Raw genomic sequence first — 16,417 nt, 5'->3', positions numbered from 1 at the left:
CACAGCGGCTACTCTGAAACCAATCTTTTTGTTGTGAGAAGCATTACGAAGGGCCCCAGGCACTACCGCAATACAAATAAATAATAGTAACACAGAAGGGGGAAGGTAAATGACAAAAGCTGCCAAACTACATTTATGGCCTGAAACTTTGGTCTCTTTCTCACATGTGTAAGTAAAGATTACTCAAATAAGCATTTATCATGCAGGGGTATGCAGGAGGCTGACTAATAGGAAGGGAGAGTCTTACCCTTCTCTTAGCTAAAAATCTTGCAACAAAAACTGCATACCAGATGAGTTCTCCAATCCTGTAGCATAAGGGGCTCTTTAATTTTCATTCACTCACTGGAGATTAGTGAAGGAGCTTTGTTTTATCAAATGGGAGGGTTATTTTTAAAGACCTCAATGTGGATTAAAGAAAGTTGCTGTGGAATTACCTTTCTAATTAGGCCAAGAAAAATGCAGATATGCACAGGGCTGAAAGAATCCTAAAACCAAAGGTTTAAACAAATATTTCGGATGACTATACAAGCCTTTAAGAGTGATCCCACCCCACAGTCTGGCCCAGAAACGTTGCTGTGGTGACATGTAGGAGCCACCAACGGCTCACAAAGGGCTGAGGGGAGTTTCATATGTATGACTTCACACTGAGGGTATGGATACACTTGAAACTTCAAAGCAGTGTGAGTGTGGTCGCAGCGCCAGCGCTGGGAGAGAGCTCTCCCAGCACTGCACGTAAACCACATCCTCTACGGCCATGGCTACACTAGAGAGTTGCAGCGCTGGTGAGGGGATTACAGCGCTGCAACTTAGGATGTGGCCACACTTGCAGCGCTGGCTGTACACCCGGTCGAGCCTCGGGTGTAGCGATTCTAGTGCTGGTGATCCAGCGCTGGTCAGCAAGTGTGGACCCCACCAGCGCTTTTATTGACCTCCGGGGTATAAGGAGGTATCCCAGAATTCCTGTCCACAACAAACCAGAAGAAAGGGGGAGCTCGGAGTTCAGCCAAACTGCTTATTTAAAAAACAAACACAGCTCCTGTTTGCTGAGCGAGTGGAGGCAGGCAGGGGAATTACTTTGGAATGTTCATAGCTGTTTGCTTGAAGAGAGAAACAGCACGCTCACACGGCAGAGGGGGAGGGGGAAGTCCATGTTGAGCAGATGCTTATCTGGTCTGACGGCTATTTAGGAGTACATAATTTGCATTTAGTGAATGAGAGAGGGGTGGGGGAAGGGGGTCAGAACTTTTAAAATGATTGAAGGTAGGCACTGTGTGTCTTCCAGTCCTTAGAACTTGCAAGGCAGGGAGCTGAGAACAGTGTCAACTCCAAAAATCCATTCTCTCTGTCTCCTCCACGCTCCCTGTCACATTCCACCCCACCCCCCTCTTTTGAAAAGCACGTTGCAGCCACTTGAATGCTGGGATAGCTGCCCACAATGCACCACTCCCAACAGCGCTGCAAATGCTGCAAATGTGGCCACACTGCAGCGCTGGCCCTACACAGCTGTACGAACACAGCTGTAACTACCAGCGCTGCAGAACTGTAAGTGTAGCCATGGCCTACGGGTGTAGCTTGCAGCGCTGGGAGCACTGATTACACTGAGGCTTTACAGCGCTGTATCCTGCAGCACTTGGGGAGGCGGGTTTTCACACCCCTGAGCACGAAAGTTGCAGCGCTGTAAAGCGCCAGTGGAGCCAAGCCCTGAGAGCCTAGGCACATGGATTTTCAATGAGCAATTCTTTCATTAGACAAGGGATCCTTTATGCATACATTTGTTTACCCTGTGACTCACAGAGAATTCAGGTGTTGATGGGTGGAACTGATAAAGCAAACATCAGTTTTAAAAATAGACCATGGAACACAGATACCAGAGTTTAGCATGAGAGTTTCATGTTAATTTTATGGCTAAACAATGTTGACAGTGTCCCTTGAAAGTGCTACTGTTTACATCAAGCCTCTATAAAAATAAATTTAACTTTTGAACTGCATTCACACTTTTGATACTGTTCCTCCAGGGCAACTGTTGTGCTGCCAATGTTCCACTGATGTTTCACAGATGAGGATTGAGTGTTAATCACATTGAGTAGCACAGCTGGGGCCTGAGGGCACCTGGAATGTTCAGCTGCAATCCCTGTATGTCGTGTAGGCCTTGGCTACACTCACACTTTAGAGCGCTGCAACTGGGGTATGAAAAAACACCCCCCTGAGCGCTGCAAGATACAGCGCTGTAAAGCGTCAGTGTAATCAGGGCAGCAGCGCTGGGAGCGCGGCTCCCAGCGCTGCACGCTACACCCATAAGGGATGTGGTTTACATGCAGCGCTGGGAGAGCTCTCTCCCAGGCTGCCGCTCTGACTACACTCACACTTCAAAACGCTGCTGCGGCAGCGCTCCCGCAGCGCTGCCGGGGCAGCGCTTTGAAATTCCAAATGTAGCCATACCCGTAGTTGTAGCCATGTTGGTCCCAGGATATTAAAGACACAAGGTGGGTGAGGTAATATCTTTTATTTGACCAACTTCTGCTGGTGAGAGAGACAAGCTTTTGAGCGGCACGAAGCTTCAGGAAGAAGAGCTTATGCTCAAATAAATTTGTTAGTCTCTAAGGTGCCACAAGTACTCCTGTTCTTTTTGCAGATACAGATTAACACGGCTGTTATTACTCTGAAACCTGTCAGTGTGGTTTGAAAGCTAGTCTCTCTCACCAACAGAAGTTGGTCCAATAAAAGATATTACCACACTCACCTGGTTTCTCAGCTGCAGTCAACCAGTTAAGGAAATATGCTATGGCTGCTGTAGTTCACAGCTAGACTAATGAAAAACTGGAGGAGAAAAATAGCTTTCACAAGAGTAACAAATTTAAAACTTTCTGCAGGAATTAGAGAGGAGGAGCAAAGCATTATACGTGCTGATCCAGCAAAGCAATTAAGCTTATGACAAACTTTAAGAACATGAATAATCCCTTTGAAGTCAGTGATGTTACTCACAGTGCTAAAAGTTAACCATGTACTTAAGTACTTTGCTGGACTGGGACATGACAACAGAGCGTTAGAAGAGCCTACAGCAAGAGATAACAGAATTTACTGATTATATCCAAAACACTACTCCCTTCCAAGGGTTTGTCTGCACTGGAACTCAAAAATGTAAATTCCAGCTTGAAGGGACATACACATACTAACTGTGATCGAGCTAGCACACTAAAAATAGAAGTGTATCCATGGTGGCATAGCCACCTCAGGTAGATGGTTATGGTTTTGGATGGGGTCATACTCAGGATGGCTAGCCCCTCCTACCACGAGTGGCTATACTTCTGGTTTTAGTACACTAGTTTGATCACTTTCCAGCTGTTGTGTACACATACCCTAAATTAACCGCCTTTCTGAATAATTATATTCAGCCAGGCTGAACCCAAATCCAGGCAGAAAAATCACATATTAGAATTTCTGCTGAATAAATCTCTACAGGGGAAGCAGTTCAGCTTTTCTGATTTTTTCATTTACTTCAATGGGTTCTACATTGGGCCAAGAGTTAGGAGTCATTGTGGAAAGCGTTCTCTCTCTCTTAAAAGTAGTTTTTATCTTCCATACATCATTCCTCAACACAGAAGAAAAAGCTTCATTTCTCACAAATAATTTTCTAGTTTTTATAAACATTTTGTTTTTTGTTTTGAACAAAACCGTACCTGGTTCTTGGGGTTTGCTTGGTGTCTTGGACTCCTAAAACAAAAAGGACAGTAAGCCAATTAAAAATAGCATGTGACATTCTTGCTATTACTTCAAAACTCTGAATACTGCAGGTTAGGATTCTGTTTCATATTTATTTACCTCTTTAGTTCCCGGCACTTCCCTGGACACGTCTTTTTTGGTTGCACCTGTTGTTTCAAGCTGCATGACAACCAGCTTTAATTTTCCTTCCGCTGCCCTGTCAAGCTCATGGGTCTTTTTGTTAAGAACTCGCTGTCTCACTAAAGCACAAATAAACAAAACTATTATAATCTTGGTAGAAGGGATAGTCTATAGGTCTATGCACCATTATTGTTAACATACTCCTCCCTGCTGAGCACTGTTAACAAATAATACAACAAACTCCAACAATTAAATAAGAACATTTAAAAAATCATAGCACTAGAATGATGGGCTAAACTTCATTCAAAAAAACTGCTCTTCATTACCTCCCATGTCTTTCCCCTTGTTTTCATGTTGCCTAGTTAAGGCTAATTCTGCGCCCATTGACTTCAGGGCAAGGAAGATCATGCCCTTAGGTTGCAGGCAGTTTGGGCAAGGGACCTTGTCACACCAGTCTCTAAAGCGCCTAGCACATTGTTGGTGCTATATAAATAAGAGACTAAATAAATAATAATACATACCCTACATTAGTTTCCTCACAATTTCCTCCCAATTGTTCCATTAGTAAGAGTGGGGTCAGTAAAGGCATGGAACTGGGAGGGTGTTCAGTCCCCTAAACCCATAGATTTGTGAGGATCTTGAGAAATCTACAGGGACGTGGGGCTTCTACACTTGTCCCTGAGTTATCCCTTCTCCCATGGCAGCATTGTCCCCACTGGGTGATGCTCCAGAGCCCTCCGTTGGAGGGGCGCTGAATAAATATATATGGGGAGTTAGTCATCTTAACCAGCAGTAACTTCTCCCCCTGCCCCATAGTTACAAGAACAAAAGATCTGGGGGGAAATCATCCTCTTTCTCCTGTTTGCTCAACTTCTGCAACACTGTGTGGAATCATTTTCACTGTTTCCTGTAGTGGATTTCCAATCTTATGGGGCTGCAGGAAGTAGGGAATGAGGAAGCATAAAGTATCAGAAAAGTGTTTTATTTGGAAGAGGGCAGAGAAGAAGGAAATATATAAGCCTGTTATTTGTATTACAGTAGCACCAGAGACACAGTTAAATCAGGGCTTGTCTACATCACAAAGTTGCAGCGCTGGTGAGGGGGTTACAGCGCTGCAACTTAGGAGGTGTACACATCTGCAGGGCATCACCAGCGCTGCAACTCCCTGTTTGCAGCGCTGGCCGTACTCCCGTTTTGTCTCGGGTGTAGAGGATCCAGCGCTGGTGATCCAGCGCTGGTAATCAAGTGTAGACACTTACCAGCGCTTTTCTTGACCTCCGTGGAATAAGCAGGTATCCCAGCATACCTGAGGAAGCCTCTGGTAATCAAGCTGGTCTCCTTCCCCGGTTTGCTCTCACGTTCCCCGAACCCCGAGCAAGCAGGTCTCCTTCCCTGCGGTTTGCAGGGTGGTTCGGGGAACGCGAGAGCAAACCGCAGCGAAGCTGGTCTCCTTCCCTGGTTTGCTCTCGCGTTCCCCGAACAAGCAGGTCTCCTTCCCTGCGGTTTGCAGAGTGGTTCGGGGAACGCAAGAGCAAACCACGGCGAAGCTGGTCTCCTTCCCTGGTTTGCTCTCGCGTTCCCCGAACAAGCAGGTCTCCTTCCCTGCGGTTTGCAGAGTGGTTCGGGGAACGCGAGAGCAAACCGCGGCGAAGCTGGTCTCCTTCCCCGGTTTGCTCTCGCGTTCCCCGAACCCCCCTTGAAGCCGCCCAACAGCGCTGCAGTATGGCCACATCTAACACCACTTGCAGCGCTGGTTGCTGTAAGTGTGGCCACTCTGCAGCACTGGCCCTATACAGCTGTACTAATACAGCTGTAACAACCAGCGCTGCAAAATTTTAGATGTAGACATACCCTCAGAGTGATTCACCAACACCACAGCAAATTATCTACTCACATGAATAAGAATCTGCACTATCAGGGCCAATGGCTGTAATTTCTTCAGTGCAAGGACTGTCGCTTACTATGTGTTCGTAAATCATTCAGTGTAACTGGGCCCCAATGTGACTGGTGTGTCGGCACGGTTTTGTATTACTAATAGGACTACTCATATGTGTAAAATTAAGCATGAGCATACATATTTTCAGGTTTGGGGCATTAGGTGGATCTGGTCAATGCATTACGAGGGAAACCCATCACAGAGAATTTCCACTGTGCATACCAACGTAAGTATCATGGTATCATTCAGAGCACATTAGAGGGTTAATCCATCCTTGATATTGGATACAGAGTGTGCTATGAAACCAGAACTCATTTACTTTCTAGTACAGTGGTTTTGCACAACTGGCTCCATCTAGCAATTGCTATTTCCCCCCACCCTCTTTTTTTTTTTTAAGATGTTTCCAAGTAAAAGATATATATGTGGCAGGATTGTGATAGAGACAAATGAAAGGTCTTAATCAAGAAAACACACAAATATGCACAGCCTTCAGGGGTGACGTCCAAAAATTAAAAAAGGACACAAGAAATGAGCATCAAAGTCTCAGATCTACTCAATCTGATGTGCATAGGAAAGGAATATGCATATAGATGATACTCTCTCTCCATTCAGGAGTTATGGCCCAACATTAGCAGGTATAAATTCTGTAGAGAAAAAGTCTGTAATAAATAATAACATATTACTGGACATTAACATTGCACTTTCCTCCCAAGTGCTTTACAGAGTTAGTGGCAGAGACAGTCTGGCCCAAACATGGTTATGCGAGGGAGTGTGGGAGTTATAAGGTTTACCCCACACTAGTATGCAACCTGTCCTGTTCCCAAGCCATGCATGTGGAGGCCAATACAACCTCCTGCTTGTCAGCAACTAGGTGTAGAAGGGTGGAGACAGGTACAGATGGGAGCAAAACTGTGGCTCCAACCCCCACCCCAAAGCTTTGTCACGCAGAGCTGAGCTGACAAGAGAGAAGTAAGTTCTGCCATGTAAAAGGCTGCAGTAACTTCCCTTATCCTCCAGATCATAATTTCTTCCCAAGACTCCTCATGGGGCAATGTGCTTACACACTGCCCCCTTACTCAGGGCAGCAGGAAAGGCTCCATCTACCCCTTGTATATATGCAAGAACAAGAAACATTTCACCAGAGACTGAAATGCAGCCACCTCAGGGGTGATACACAGGAACTGTTTAACAGCACACAGCCACATGACACAAGAGTTGCAAAGATCCCACTGACTTCAAAATCATATTTCTGTCTGAACTCCTCCCTCCCGCCCCCCAGTTACAAGAACAAAAGATTTGGGGGGAAATCATTCTCTTTCCCCCCTTTGCTCAACTGCTGCAACATTGTGTAGAATCATTTTCACAGTTTCCTCTGCACAGGCAGTCAGTTTCCCTTGTTCAAGGTGGTCTCTCACACCAGAACAAGAGAGAGAAAAATATTTGAAAAAAATAACATTTTTTTATTCCAGTGGCACAAAAATTGGCAGGGGGACTTAAGGGCAGGCAGAATACCGAAAGGACTTGTAACTGGCTTTTCAAAAGTGACTAGAGTTCACAATGATGGTATCTTTTTAACTATAGGAAGAGAATAATAGCCTCCTCAATTGAAGCAGGACCTTCTGACCCACCCTCTCTTAGAATACACTTATTTCCAGAGACAGCATGGAGGGTGACTTGCAGGGGCTGTAGCCATCCTAAAATTTGCCTCACCCCCATCCATAGCAACCCCTCCCAGCACAAAGGTGTCATAAACAGATAGCTAAGGGTTAATGTCTCTTTCACCTGAAACACCTGACCAGAGAACCAATCAGGAAACCGGATTTTTTCAACTTTGGGTGGAGGGAATTGTGTGTCTAAGGCCATGTCTACATCTAAAACTTTACAGCGCTGGTTGTTATAGCTGTATTAGTACAGCTGTATAGGGCCAGCGCTGCAGAGTGTCCACACTTACCGCTAGCAGCGCTGCAAGCGCTGCTAGATGTGGCCACACTGCAGCGCTGTTGGGAGTGATGCATTGTGGGCAGCTATCCCACAGGGCACCTCGTCCCAAAGCGGCGCTGGGGCTTGTGGGAAGGGGAAGGAAGTATGATTGTCCTTCTGCTTCCTGTTCCTGTTCCAACGGCCAGCGTTGCTTTGGTACACATGCGGAGCCCTGTGGCAGCATTGTGACTCTAAAGCGGTTTTTCTGCATTTTCTTTCAAGAATGGATCCTCAGGTACTGAATGCCTTAGTAATGACTATTGCCAGCACATCTCTCCGTACTGTTGATCTAATCCTTAGGCTGCTAAATATGCGTGTGACTGACATTGAGGAGAGGGACGATGGTACTGAATCGCATCAATATGCAGACAGTACAATGCTAGTGGCAATAACAGACGTGCTCTGCTCCGTGAACCGGCGCGTTTGGGCTCGGGAAACCAGCACTGAGTGGTGGGATCACATCGTCCTGCAGTCATGGGATGACGAGCAGTGGCTGCAGAACTTTCGTATGAGGAAAGCCACTTTCATGGGACTTTGTGATGATCTCGCCCCCAACCTGCGGCGCATGAACACGAGATTTAGAGATGCCCTTTCTGTGGAGAAGCGGGTGGCTATTGCAATCTGGAAGCTGGCAACTCCAGACTGTTTCCGATCGGTGGCGAACCAGTTCGGAGTGGGAAAGTCCACCGTTGGAATGGTGCTGATGCAAGTTTGCAGGGCCATTAATCGAACACTGACAAGAAGAACCGTGACTCTTGGGAACGTGCAGGACATTTTAGATGGCTTTGCAGAAATGGGCTTCCCTAACTGTGGAGGGGCAGTAGATGGGACGCATATTCCTATTATCTCTCCACCCCACCTGGCATCGGAGTATATTAATCGCAAGGGGTACTTCTCTGTGGTTCTGCAAGCGCTTGTGGATCACCGTGGGCATTTCACTGACATTTACTCTGGATGGCCTGGAAAGGTGCACGATGCACGCATATTTAGGAACAGTGCCCTGTTCAGGAGGCTTAGGGCCGGGACCTTTTTCCCAGATCACAAGATAACAGTAGGGGAAGTGGAAATGCCCATCGTGATCCTGGGAGACCCCGCTTACCCATTAATGCCATGGCTCATGAAACCATATACGGGGAAGCTTGACAGGAGCAAGGAACTGTTCAACTACAGGTTGAGCCGCTGTAGAATGACTGTGGAGCGTGCTTTTGGCCGTTTGAAAGCCCGCTGGCGCAGTCTTTTCGGGAAGCTAGATTTGATGGAAAGCAGCATTACCGCTGTTATATCCGCGTGCTGCACCCTCCATAATATTTGTGAAGGGAAGGGTGAAAGGTTCAGTGAGGAATGGACCTCCGAGGTTAGACGTTTGGAGAATGAGTTTGCTCAGCCAGAGAGCAGGGCTAATAGGGAGGCCCAGGAAAGGGCTTCAAGGATTAGGGATGCTATAAGTGAGCAATTTGATGCTGAGAGCCAGCAGTAATGTTTGGTGCATGTGTAGTGCTTTGCTTTACCTTGCTGTGTATAAGTAACCATTTCTATCACCAATAAAACATAGGGAAAGAAATACAAACCAAATCCTTTTATTTGTCATACAGTAAAAAACAGGAAAGGGGGTATGGTTGGTTCACAGTACATTAACAGGTTTTTCTATTTCCTCTTTTACTCAATTGTAACCGCCTGATGCAACTCACCATTACTTTGCTGCAGAATGATTGGGGTGGAGTGCACTGGGTAAGAATTAAACAAATCTTGGTTACTAGGTGATCTTATAGGTGTTGGGGGCAGCTGAGGATAAAAAGGAACTGGGTGCTGCATAAAGGTATTTTGAGGATACACAGGGGGACAAGGAACAGTGCTTTGGGAAGGCTGTGGGATATCACGGTTTATATTTGTCTGCATGGCTACAAGAGACTCAAAAGACTTGGTTTGGCGAAACAGGAGTCTCATCATCTGCCTGGCTATTCTTTTGGCAGACAATTCCTGTCTCCTGCTTTCAGTCAGCCTCCATTCCTGTAAACTTTTTCTCCACGCCTCAGTCTTCCTACTTTCCCTGTCGTAGTGGTTCAGAACGGTCTTTATCAGCTCCTCTTTTGATTTTCTAGGATTGCGCCTCAAATTCTGCAATCTACGTGAGGCTGGTGACACAGCTGCATTTCTCGAGTTGTCTAGAAAAAATAGAGATAGAGACATGTAAAACACAGGGGCATCATTGTTTATTATCAACTTTTGAAGGACACTGGAAACTGTAGGTAGCATCCCTCTCACATACCTCACATAACACTGTAGAGCTCAAGAAAGCTAAGACATGTCTAGCTGTGCGGTGAGTACTTTTGCTTAAAATTCTCCCCTGTTAGTGGGATGCCTTGGTTCCTGCTTGGAAGGGGGGCCGGGTGAAAAGCACCCCGTAGGACACGGTTCCCGCTTGGAAGGGGGGTGGGGGACGGACAGAGCACACCGCAGAGCAGGTTTCACGTTTGGAAGGGGGGTTGGGGGACGAACACACCGCAGAGCAGGTTTCACGTTTGGAAGGGGGGTTGGGGGACGAACACACCGCAGAGCAGGTTTCACGTTTGGAAGGGGGGTTGGGGGACGAACACACCGCAGAGCAGGTTTCACGTTTGGAAGGGGGGTTGGGGGACGAACACACCGCAGAGCAGGTTTCACGTTTGGAAGTGGGGGTGGGGGACGAACACACCGCAGAGCAGGTTTCACGTTTGGAAGGGGGGGTGGGGGACGAACACACCGCAGAGCAGGTTTCACGTTTGGAAGGGGGGGTGGGGGACGAGCACACCGCAGAGCAGGTTTCACGTTTGGAAGGGGGGGTGGGGGACGAGCACACCGCAGAGCAGGTTTCACGTTTGGAAGGGGGGGTGGGGGACGAGCACACCGCAGAGCAGGTTTCACGTTTGGAAGGGGGGGTGGGGGACGAGCACACCGCAGAGCAGGTTTCACGTTTGGAAGGGGGGGGGTGGGGGACGAGCACACCGCAGAGCAGGTTTCACGTTTGGAAGGGGGGGTGGGGGACGAGCACACCGCAGAGCAGGTTTCACGTTTGGAAGCGGGGTTGGGGGACGAGCACACCGCAGAGCAGGTTTCACGTTTGGAAGGGGGGGTGGGGGACGAACACACCGCAAAGCCGGTTTCACGTTTGGAAGGGGGGGTGGGGGACGAACACACCGCAAAGCCGGTTTCACGTTTGGAAGGGGGGTTGGGGGACGAGCACACCGCAGAGCAGGTTTCACGTTTGGAAGCGGGGTTGGGGGACGAGCACACCGCAGAGCAGGTTTCACGTTTGGAAGGGGGGGTGGGGGACGAACACACCGCAAAGCCGGTTTCACGTTTGGAAGGGGGGGTGGGGGACGAACACACCGCAAAGCCGGTTTCACGTTTGGAAGGGGGGTTGGGGGACGAACACACCGCAGAGCAGGTTTCACGTTTGGAAGGGGGGTTGGGGGACGAACACACCGCAGAGCAGGTTTCACGTTTGGAAGGGGGGGTGGGGGACGAACACACCGCAGAGCAGGTTTCACGTTTGGAAGGGGGGGTGGGGGACGAGCACACCGCAGAGCAGGTTTCACGTTTGGAAGGGGGGGTGGGGGACGAGCACACCGCAGAGCAGGTTTCACGTTTGGAAGGGGGGGTGGGGGACGAGCACACCGCAGAGCAGGTTTCACGTTTGGAAGGGGGGGTGGGGACGAGCACACCGCAGAGCAGGTTTCACGTTTGGAAGCGGGGTTGGGGGACGAGCACACCGCAGAGCAGGTTTCACGTTTGGAAGGGGGGGTGGGGGACGAACACACCGCAAAGCCGGTTTCACGTTTGGAAGGGGGGGTGGGGGACGAACACACCGCAAAGCCGGTTTCACGTTTGGAAGGGGGGGTGGGGGACGAGCACACCGCAGAGCAGGTGAGGAAGAAGCACCCCGCCTGGATGCCTACGTGCTGGGAAGGGTGTGGGGGGGGTGGATTGGGGCAGAGGAAACAGACCGCCTTGCGCTGGGGAGCCGTGCTTCTAGCTACCTGCCCTCAATTATCCCTAAACTATCCACAGGCTTTCATAATGCCAGACATATCACTGCTGCGTGTTACCAAGGAAGAGCGGGAGGGTCTTCTACAGGAATGTGGATACCGCCCTGGCCCCTATGCAGCTCGCCTGTGTGCGGCCATGGTTCCCCCACCCCTCGCTGCACAGTGGATCGGACGAGTTAGCCTGAACGGGACAGGGACCACGGTGGCTCTACCTATAAACTTGTTAAAGCACATTGCCCAAGATCTAGCTGCAACTTTTCAAGAGATTACTCAGGCAGATTACACAGATGTCATAGATCAAATCAATGGGCTATTCCACGTTTAGGCATGCTGGCAGTCAGCCATAACGAGAATCCTGCTATCACAAAGCATTGCAGTCTACTTACCACGAGCACGACCCTCAGCTTCCTCATCAACGTCCGCTTCCAGCTGCTGGGACTGGCTAGTCTCCTCAGGGCTAGAGAAGAGCTCCTGACTGCCTGTGTCCTGAGACTCCGGGGTGTCCCCCTCAACGCCAGTAGTATCACTGTATTCATCCTCTACACCGTCCCCCACTTCTCCCTGCTCTGAACTCTCCATCGTGCTTCTAGGATTCACGGTGGGGTCACACCCAAGAATGGCATCCAGCTCCTTGTAAAACCTGCAGGTTGTGGGGGCTGCTCCTGAGCGTCGGTTTCCCTCACGGGCTTTGCAGTATGCACTCCTCAACTCCTTAATTTTTACTCTGCATTGCAAGGCGTCCCGTTCGTAGCCCCTTCTCATCATGGACTGCGATATCTGACCATAGGTATCGTAGTTTCTCCTTCTGGAGCGCAGCTGTGCTTGAACAGCCTCATCTCCCCACACACTAATTAGATCCTGCAGCTCTGCATTGGTCCATGCTGGGGCTCGTTTGCTGCATGGAGGCATGGTCGCTGAATGATTGATTGATTAATTGCACTCCACGCCTGACTGAGCAAACAGGAAGGTGATTTTTTAAATTTCCCAGGGTATTTAAAGGAGGGGTCAGGTGAGCACAGGGCAGAGGAGTTTTCTTGATTACCAGAGAGGTATCCTCAGGTATGCTGGGATACCTGCTTATTCCACGGAGGTCAAGAAAAGCGCTGGTGAGTGTCTACATTGCATTACCAGCGCTGGATCACCAGCGCTGGATCCTCTACACCCGAGACAAAACGGGAGTACGGCCAGCGCTGCAAACAGGGAGTTGCAGCGCTGGTGATCACCTGCAGATGTGTACACCCTCAAAGTTGCAGCGCTGTAACTCCCTCACCAGCGCTGCAACTTTCAGATGTAGACAAGCCCTGAGTCTTTTGTCTGTCTGCCTGCTTCCTCTGAGCTTTGGAGAAGTAGTTCTATTTTCTAATCTTCTGTTTCTAAGTGTAAGGACAAAGAGATCAGATAGTAAGTTATATGGTTTCTTTTCTTTGGTATTTGCATGAATATAAGTGCTGGAGTGCTTTGATTTGTATTCTTTTTGAATAAGGCTGTTTATTCAATATTCTTTTAAGCAATTAGCCCTGTGTTGTATCATCTTATACAGAGAGAACATTTGTATGTATTTTTCTTTCTTTTTTATATAAAGCTTTCTTTTAAAACCTGTTGGAGTTTTCTTTACTTCAGGGAAATTAAGTCTGTACTCACCAGGGAATTGGTGGGAGGAAGAAATCAGGGGGTAGAGCTGTGTGTGGGTTGTATTGGCTAGCCTGATTTTGCATTCCCTCTGGGGAAATAGGGAAGTACTTTTTGTTTCCAGGATTGGAAACGGAGAGGGCAAGTTACTCTGTTTGGATTCACAGAGCTTGTGTCTGTGTATCTCTCCAGGAGCATCTGGAGGGGGGAAGGGAAAAAGGATTATTTCCCTTTGTTGTGAGACTCAAGGGATTTGGGTCTTGGGGTCCCCAGGGAAGGTTTTTCAGGGGGACCAGAGTGCCCCAAAACACTCTAATTTTTTGGGTGGTGGCAGCAAGTACCAGGTCCAAGCTGGTAACTAAGCTTGGAGGTTTTCATGCTAACCCCCATATTTTGGACGCTAAGGTCCCAATCTGGGACTAAGGTTATGACAAAAGGTCACCCTTACTTCTGCAATTCTGTGCGGCTGTGGTGGCGGTGCTATCCTCGAGTTGGGTGCCAAGGCAGCAGCCGCTGCACTCCTGCCACCCAGCTCTGAAGGCAGCGCTGCCAGTAGCAGCAAAGAAGGGGGCCATATGAGAACAGGGAAGGTGAGCACATGGAAATAACAAAGGTGGAGAGGAAGCATCCAGGGAGAGAGATGGGAAGGAGTGTGCATAAGAGGGGGGGTTCACAGGCGGAGGGAGGTGGGGCTTGGTTAGGAAAGGAGGTCACAGAACAGGGGAAGGGGGACAGGCATAGGGGAGGATGGACAGGGAAAGGGGAGGATGCATAGAGGAAGGGGAACTAGTGGGGGAGGATGCACAGATAAGAGAGAATCACAGCAGGGAGAGGGGACATGCTATGGGGAATGGGGGGAGCGCACAGCTCCGAACAGAGGGAGTGTGGGTTGGAGAGGAGCCACGGATGTGCAGGCACCATAGACTTTAAGGTCAGAAGGGACCATTATGATCATCTAGTCCGACCTCCTGCATATCACAGACCAAAGAATCTCACCCACCCACTCCTGTAACAAACCCCTCACCTATGTCTGAGCTACTGAAGTCCTCAACTTGTGGTTTAAAGACTTCAAGGTGCAGAGAATCCCCCAGCAAGTGACCCATGCCCCATGCTGCAGAGGAAGGCAACCCCCTGCCCCAGGGCCTCTGCTAATCCTTCCTGACCCCAAATATGGTGATTAACTAAACCCTGAGCAGGTGGACAAGACCCACCAGCCAGACACCCAGGAAAGACTTCTCTGTAGTAACTCAGACTCCACCCCATCTAACATCCCACCACAGACCACTGGGCATATTTACCGATTGTGGGGGGACTGGCAGACAGGCCAGGGTGACCAGATGTCCCGATCTTATAGGGACAGTCCCAATATTTGGGGCTTTAGCTCATATAGTCGCCCATTACCCACCACCCCCATCCTGATTTTTCACACTTGCTGTCTAGTCACCCTACAGAGCGGGCACCTGGGCACTGCACCCAGGGGTGGCACAGAGACGGGGCCCGCGGCCAAGCTGGGAGGCAGGGGACACTGCTGCTGTAAGAGGCCAGGCTGTCCGAGGGCTCGGGGACCCTTCCCGCCAAGACAGGCAGCGAGGGGCCAGGGAGCCTCAGTGCCCCCCGGGGTGTGTCCACAAGCTCTGTCATTCCCACCCTGCCCCCCGCGCCATTTTCTGTCCAGCCTATCTCAGCTCACCCCCGCCCCACGGCCAGGGGCCGGCGCCGTCCCGCCTTACACGCAAACTGCAAATAATGAACATTAAGAGAGGGGTCAGGGTCCCCACCCCCCTTACCGTCCTCCTGGGCGAAGCAAACCAGGACCTGGCCGGGCCGCTCCCGGATCTCGCACTCCCCCCCTCCGGATTTCTTCCCGCTCTGGAAGTAGCAGAGGAGTTTCTTCTTCAGGGGCTTGGGGAGCCCCGAGCCCCCCCAGTCCCCCTCCAGCAGCAGCGGGAAGGGGCACTTCGTCTCCCCGGCCATGACCAGCTAGTTCTCAGCGGCAAACTGGCCACAGGAGGACTCTGCCGCCGCACTGCAAGAAAAACTCCCCCCTTGCTGAGCTGCTTTCACTTTCGTTTCCTAGAAAGCGCCTCCCAGGGTTTCTTTTCTGTAACGTGATCCAGGGCTGCCTCTGAGCTTCCAGGAGATTGGGGGCAGGGGCAGGCATTCGCTTTGCACGTGAAGCACCTCCCGGCCCGCCTCCCTTGCAGGGAGCCCATCTAGGGCACCCTGCAAGCCTCCAACCTCATCCCCGGGCACCCCCTCTTCTGCCAGCGCAGCCCTACCTGCAGATGTACCAAAAAAGCACAACAAAGGTAAAACAGCATGTAACGATGCTGGCTTCGGTGGGACCCAGCTAAGAGTAGCAATTCAGGACAAATTGCTGAGAGCAGGGGAGTTACAGCCCAAGGCTGGGGTTCCTTTGTACACAGAGGCAAACCAAACCGGCCAGACAGAGAGGACTTTGGTTTTACCCCACTGGCTAACCATACGTCCCACAAGCAATTCCCTGAGACACTCCAGTTTCCCAGTAGCACCACCAGTGCCACTCGTTATGGGGACGAATGGTTATGAAAGCCAATGCCCCAGTAAAAGAAGAAGAAAGGTTCTCCAAATCCCAAAGAACCAAGCCCCAGACCTAGGTCAATATACAAATCAGGTCTTACCCACAAATCACTGTTGCCAATCCTTTCGAATCTAAAGGTTTATTCACAAAAGGAAAAAGATATAGATTAGAGATAGAATTGGTTAAATGGAATCAATTACATACAGTAATGGTGTTGGGTCTAAACTTTTGGTGAACTTTGGAGCCAAAAAACACCCAGACTGGCCGTCTCTGCATAATCCTTTCTAAACCTTTTTTTAAACAAAGCACTAACCTGCAAACTACTCATGACACCCCCTTCCTCAAGTAGCCATTAGCCTTTTATCTCTATGCATTTACTTCTTAAACTTGCTCTTCCTGTAAAATCTTGATTGATTATGCATGACCATTATCTTTTGTTAATCACTT

At 49.4% G+C, this 16,417-nt stretch overlaps 1 protein-coding gene across 3 annotated transcripts in view; it reads right to left on the bottom strand.

Moving 5' to 3' along the window:
- The window catches only part of PARP14 (poly(ADP-ribose) polymerase family member 14), a 52,072-nt gene extending 36,601 nt beyond the window's left edge, over positions 1-15,471 (bottom strand). For all 3 annotated transcript variants that reach the window (XM_030580722.1, XM_030580721.1, XM_030580723.1), the window contains exons 1-3: positions 15,198-15,471; positions 3,820-3,959; positions 3,678-3,711 (exon numbers count right to left, since the gene is read on the bottom strand). In XM_030580722.1, coding sequence (XP_030436582.1) covers positions 3,678-3,711; positions 3,820-3,959; positions 15,198-15,384 — 361 coding nt within the window. In that variant the 5' untranslated portion in view covers positions 15,385-15,471. The remainder of the gene's footprint in view (positions 1-3,677; positions 3,712-3,819; positions 3,960-15,197) is intronic.
- Positions 15,472-16,417: the final 946 nt, after the last annotated feature.

The sequence above is a fragment of the Gopherus evgoodei genome, chromosome 11 (genome assembly GCF_007399415.2).
Source record: "Gopherus evgoodei ecotype Sinaloan lineage chromosome 11, rGopEvg1_v1.p, whole genome shotgun sequence".
Classification (NCBI taxonomy): Eukaryota; Metazoa; Chordata; order Testudines; family Testudinidae; genus Gopherus; species Gopherus evgoodei.
The sequence above is the reverse complement of the archived record's forward strand: the minus strand, read 5'-3'. Positions and strand labels throughout refer to the sequence as shown.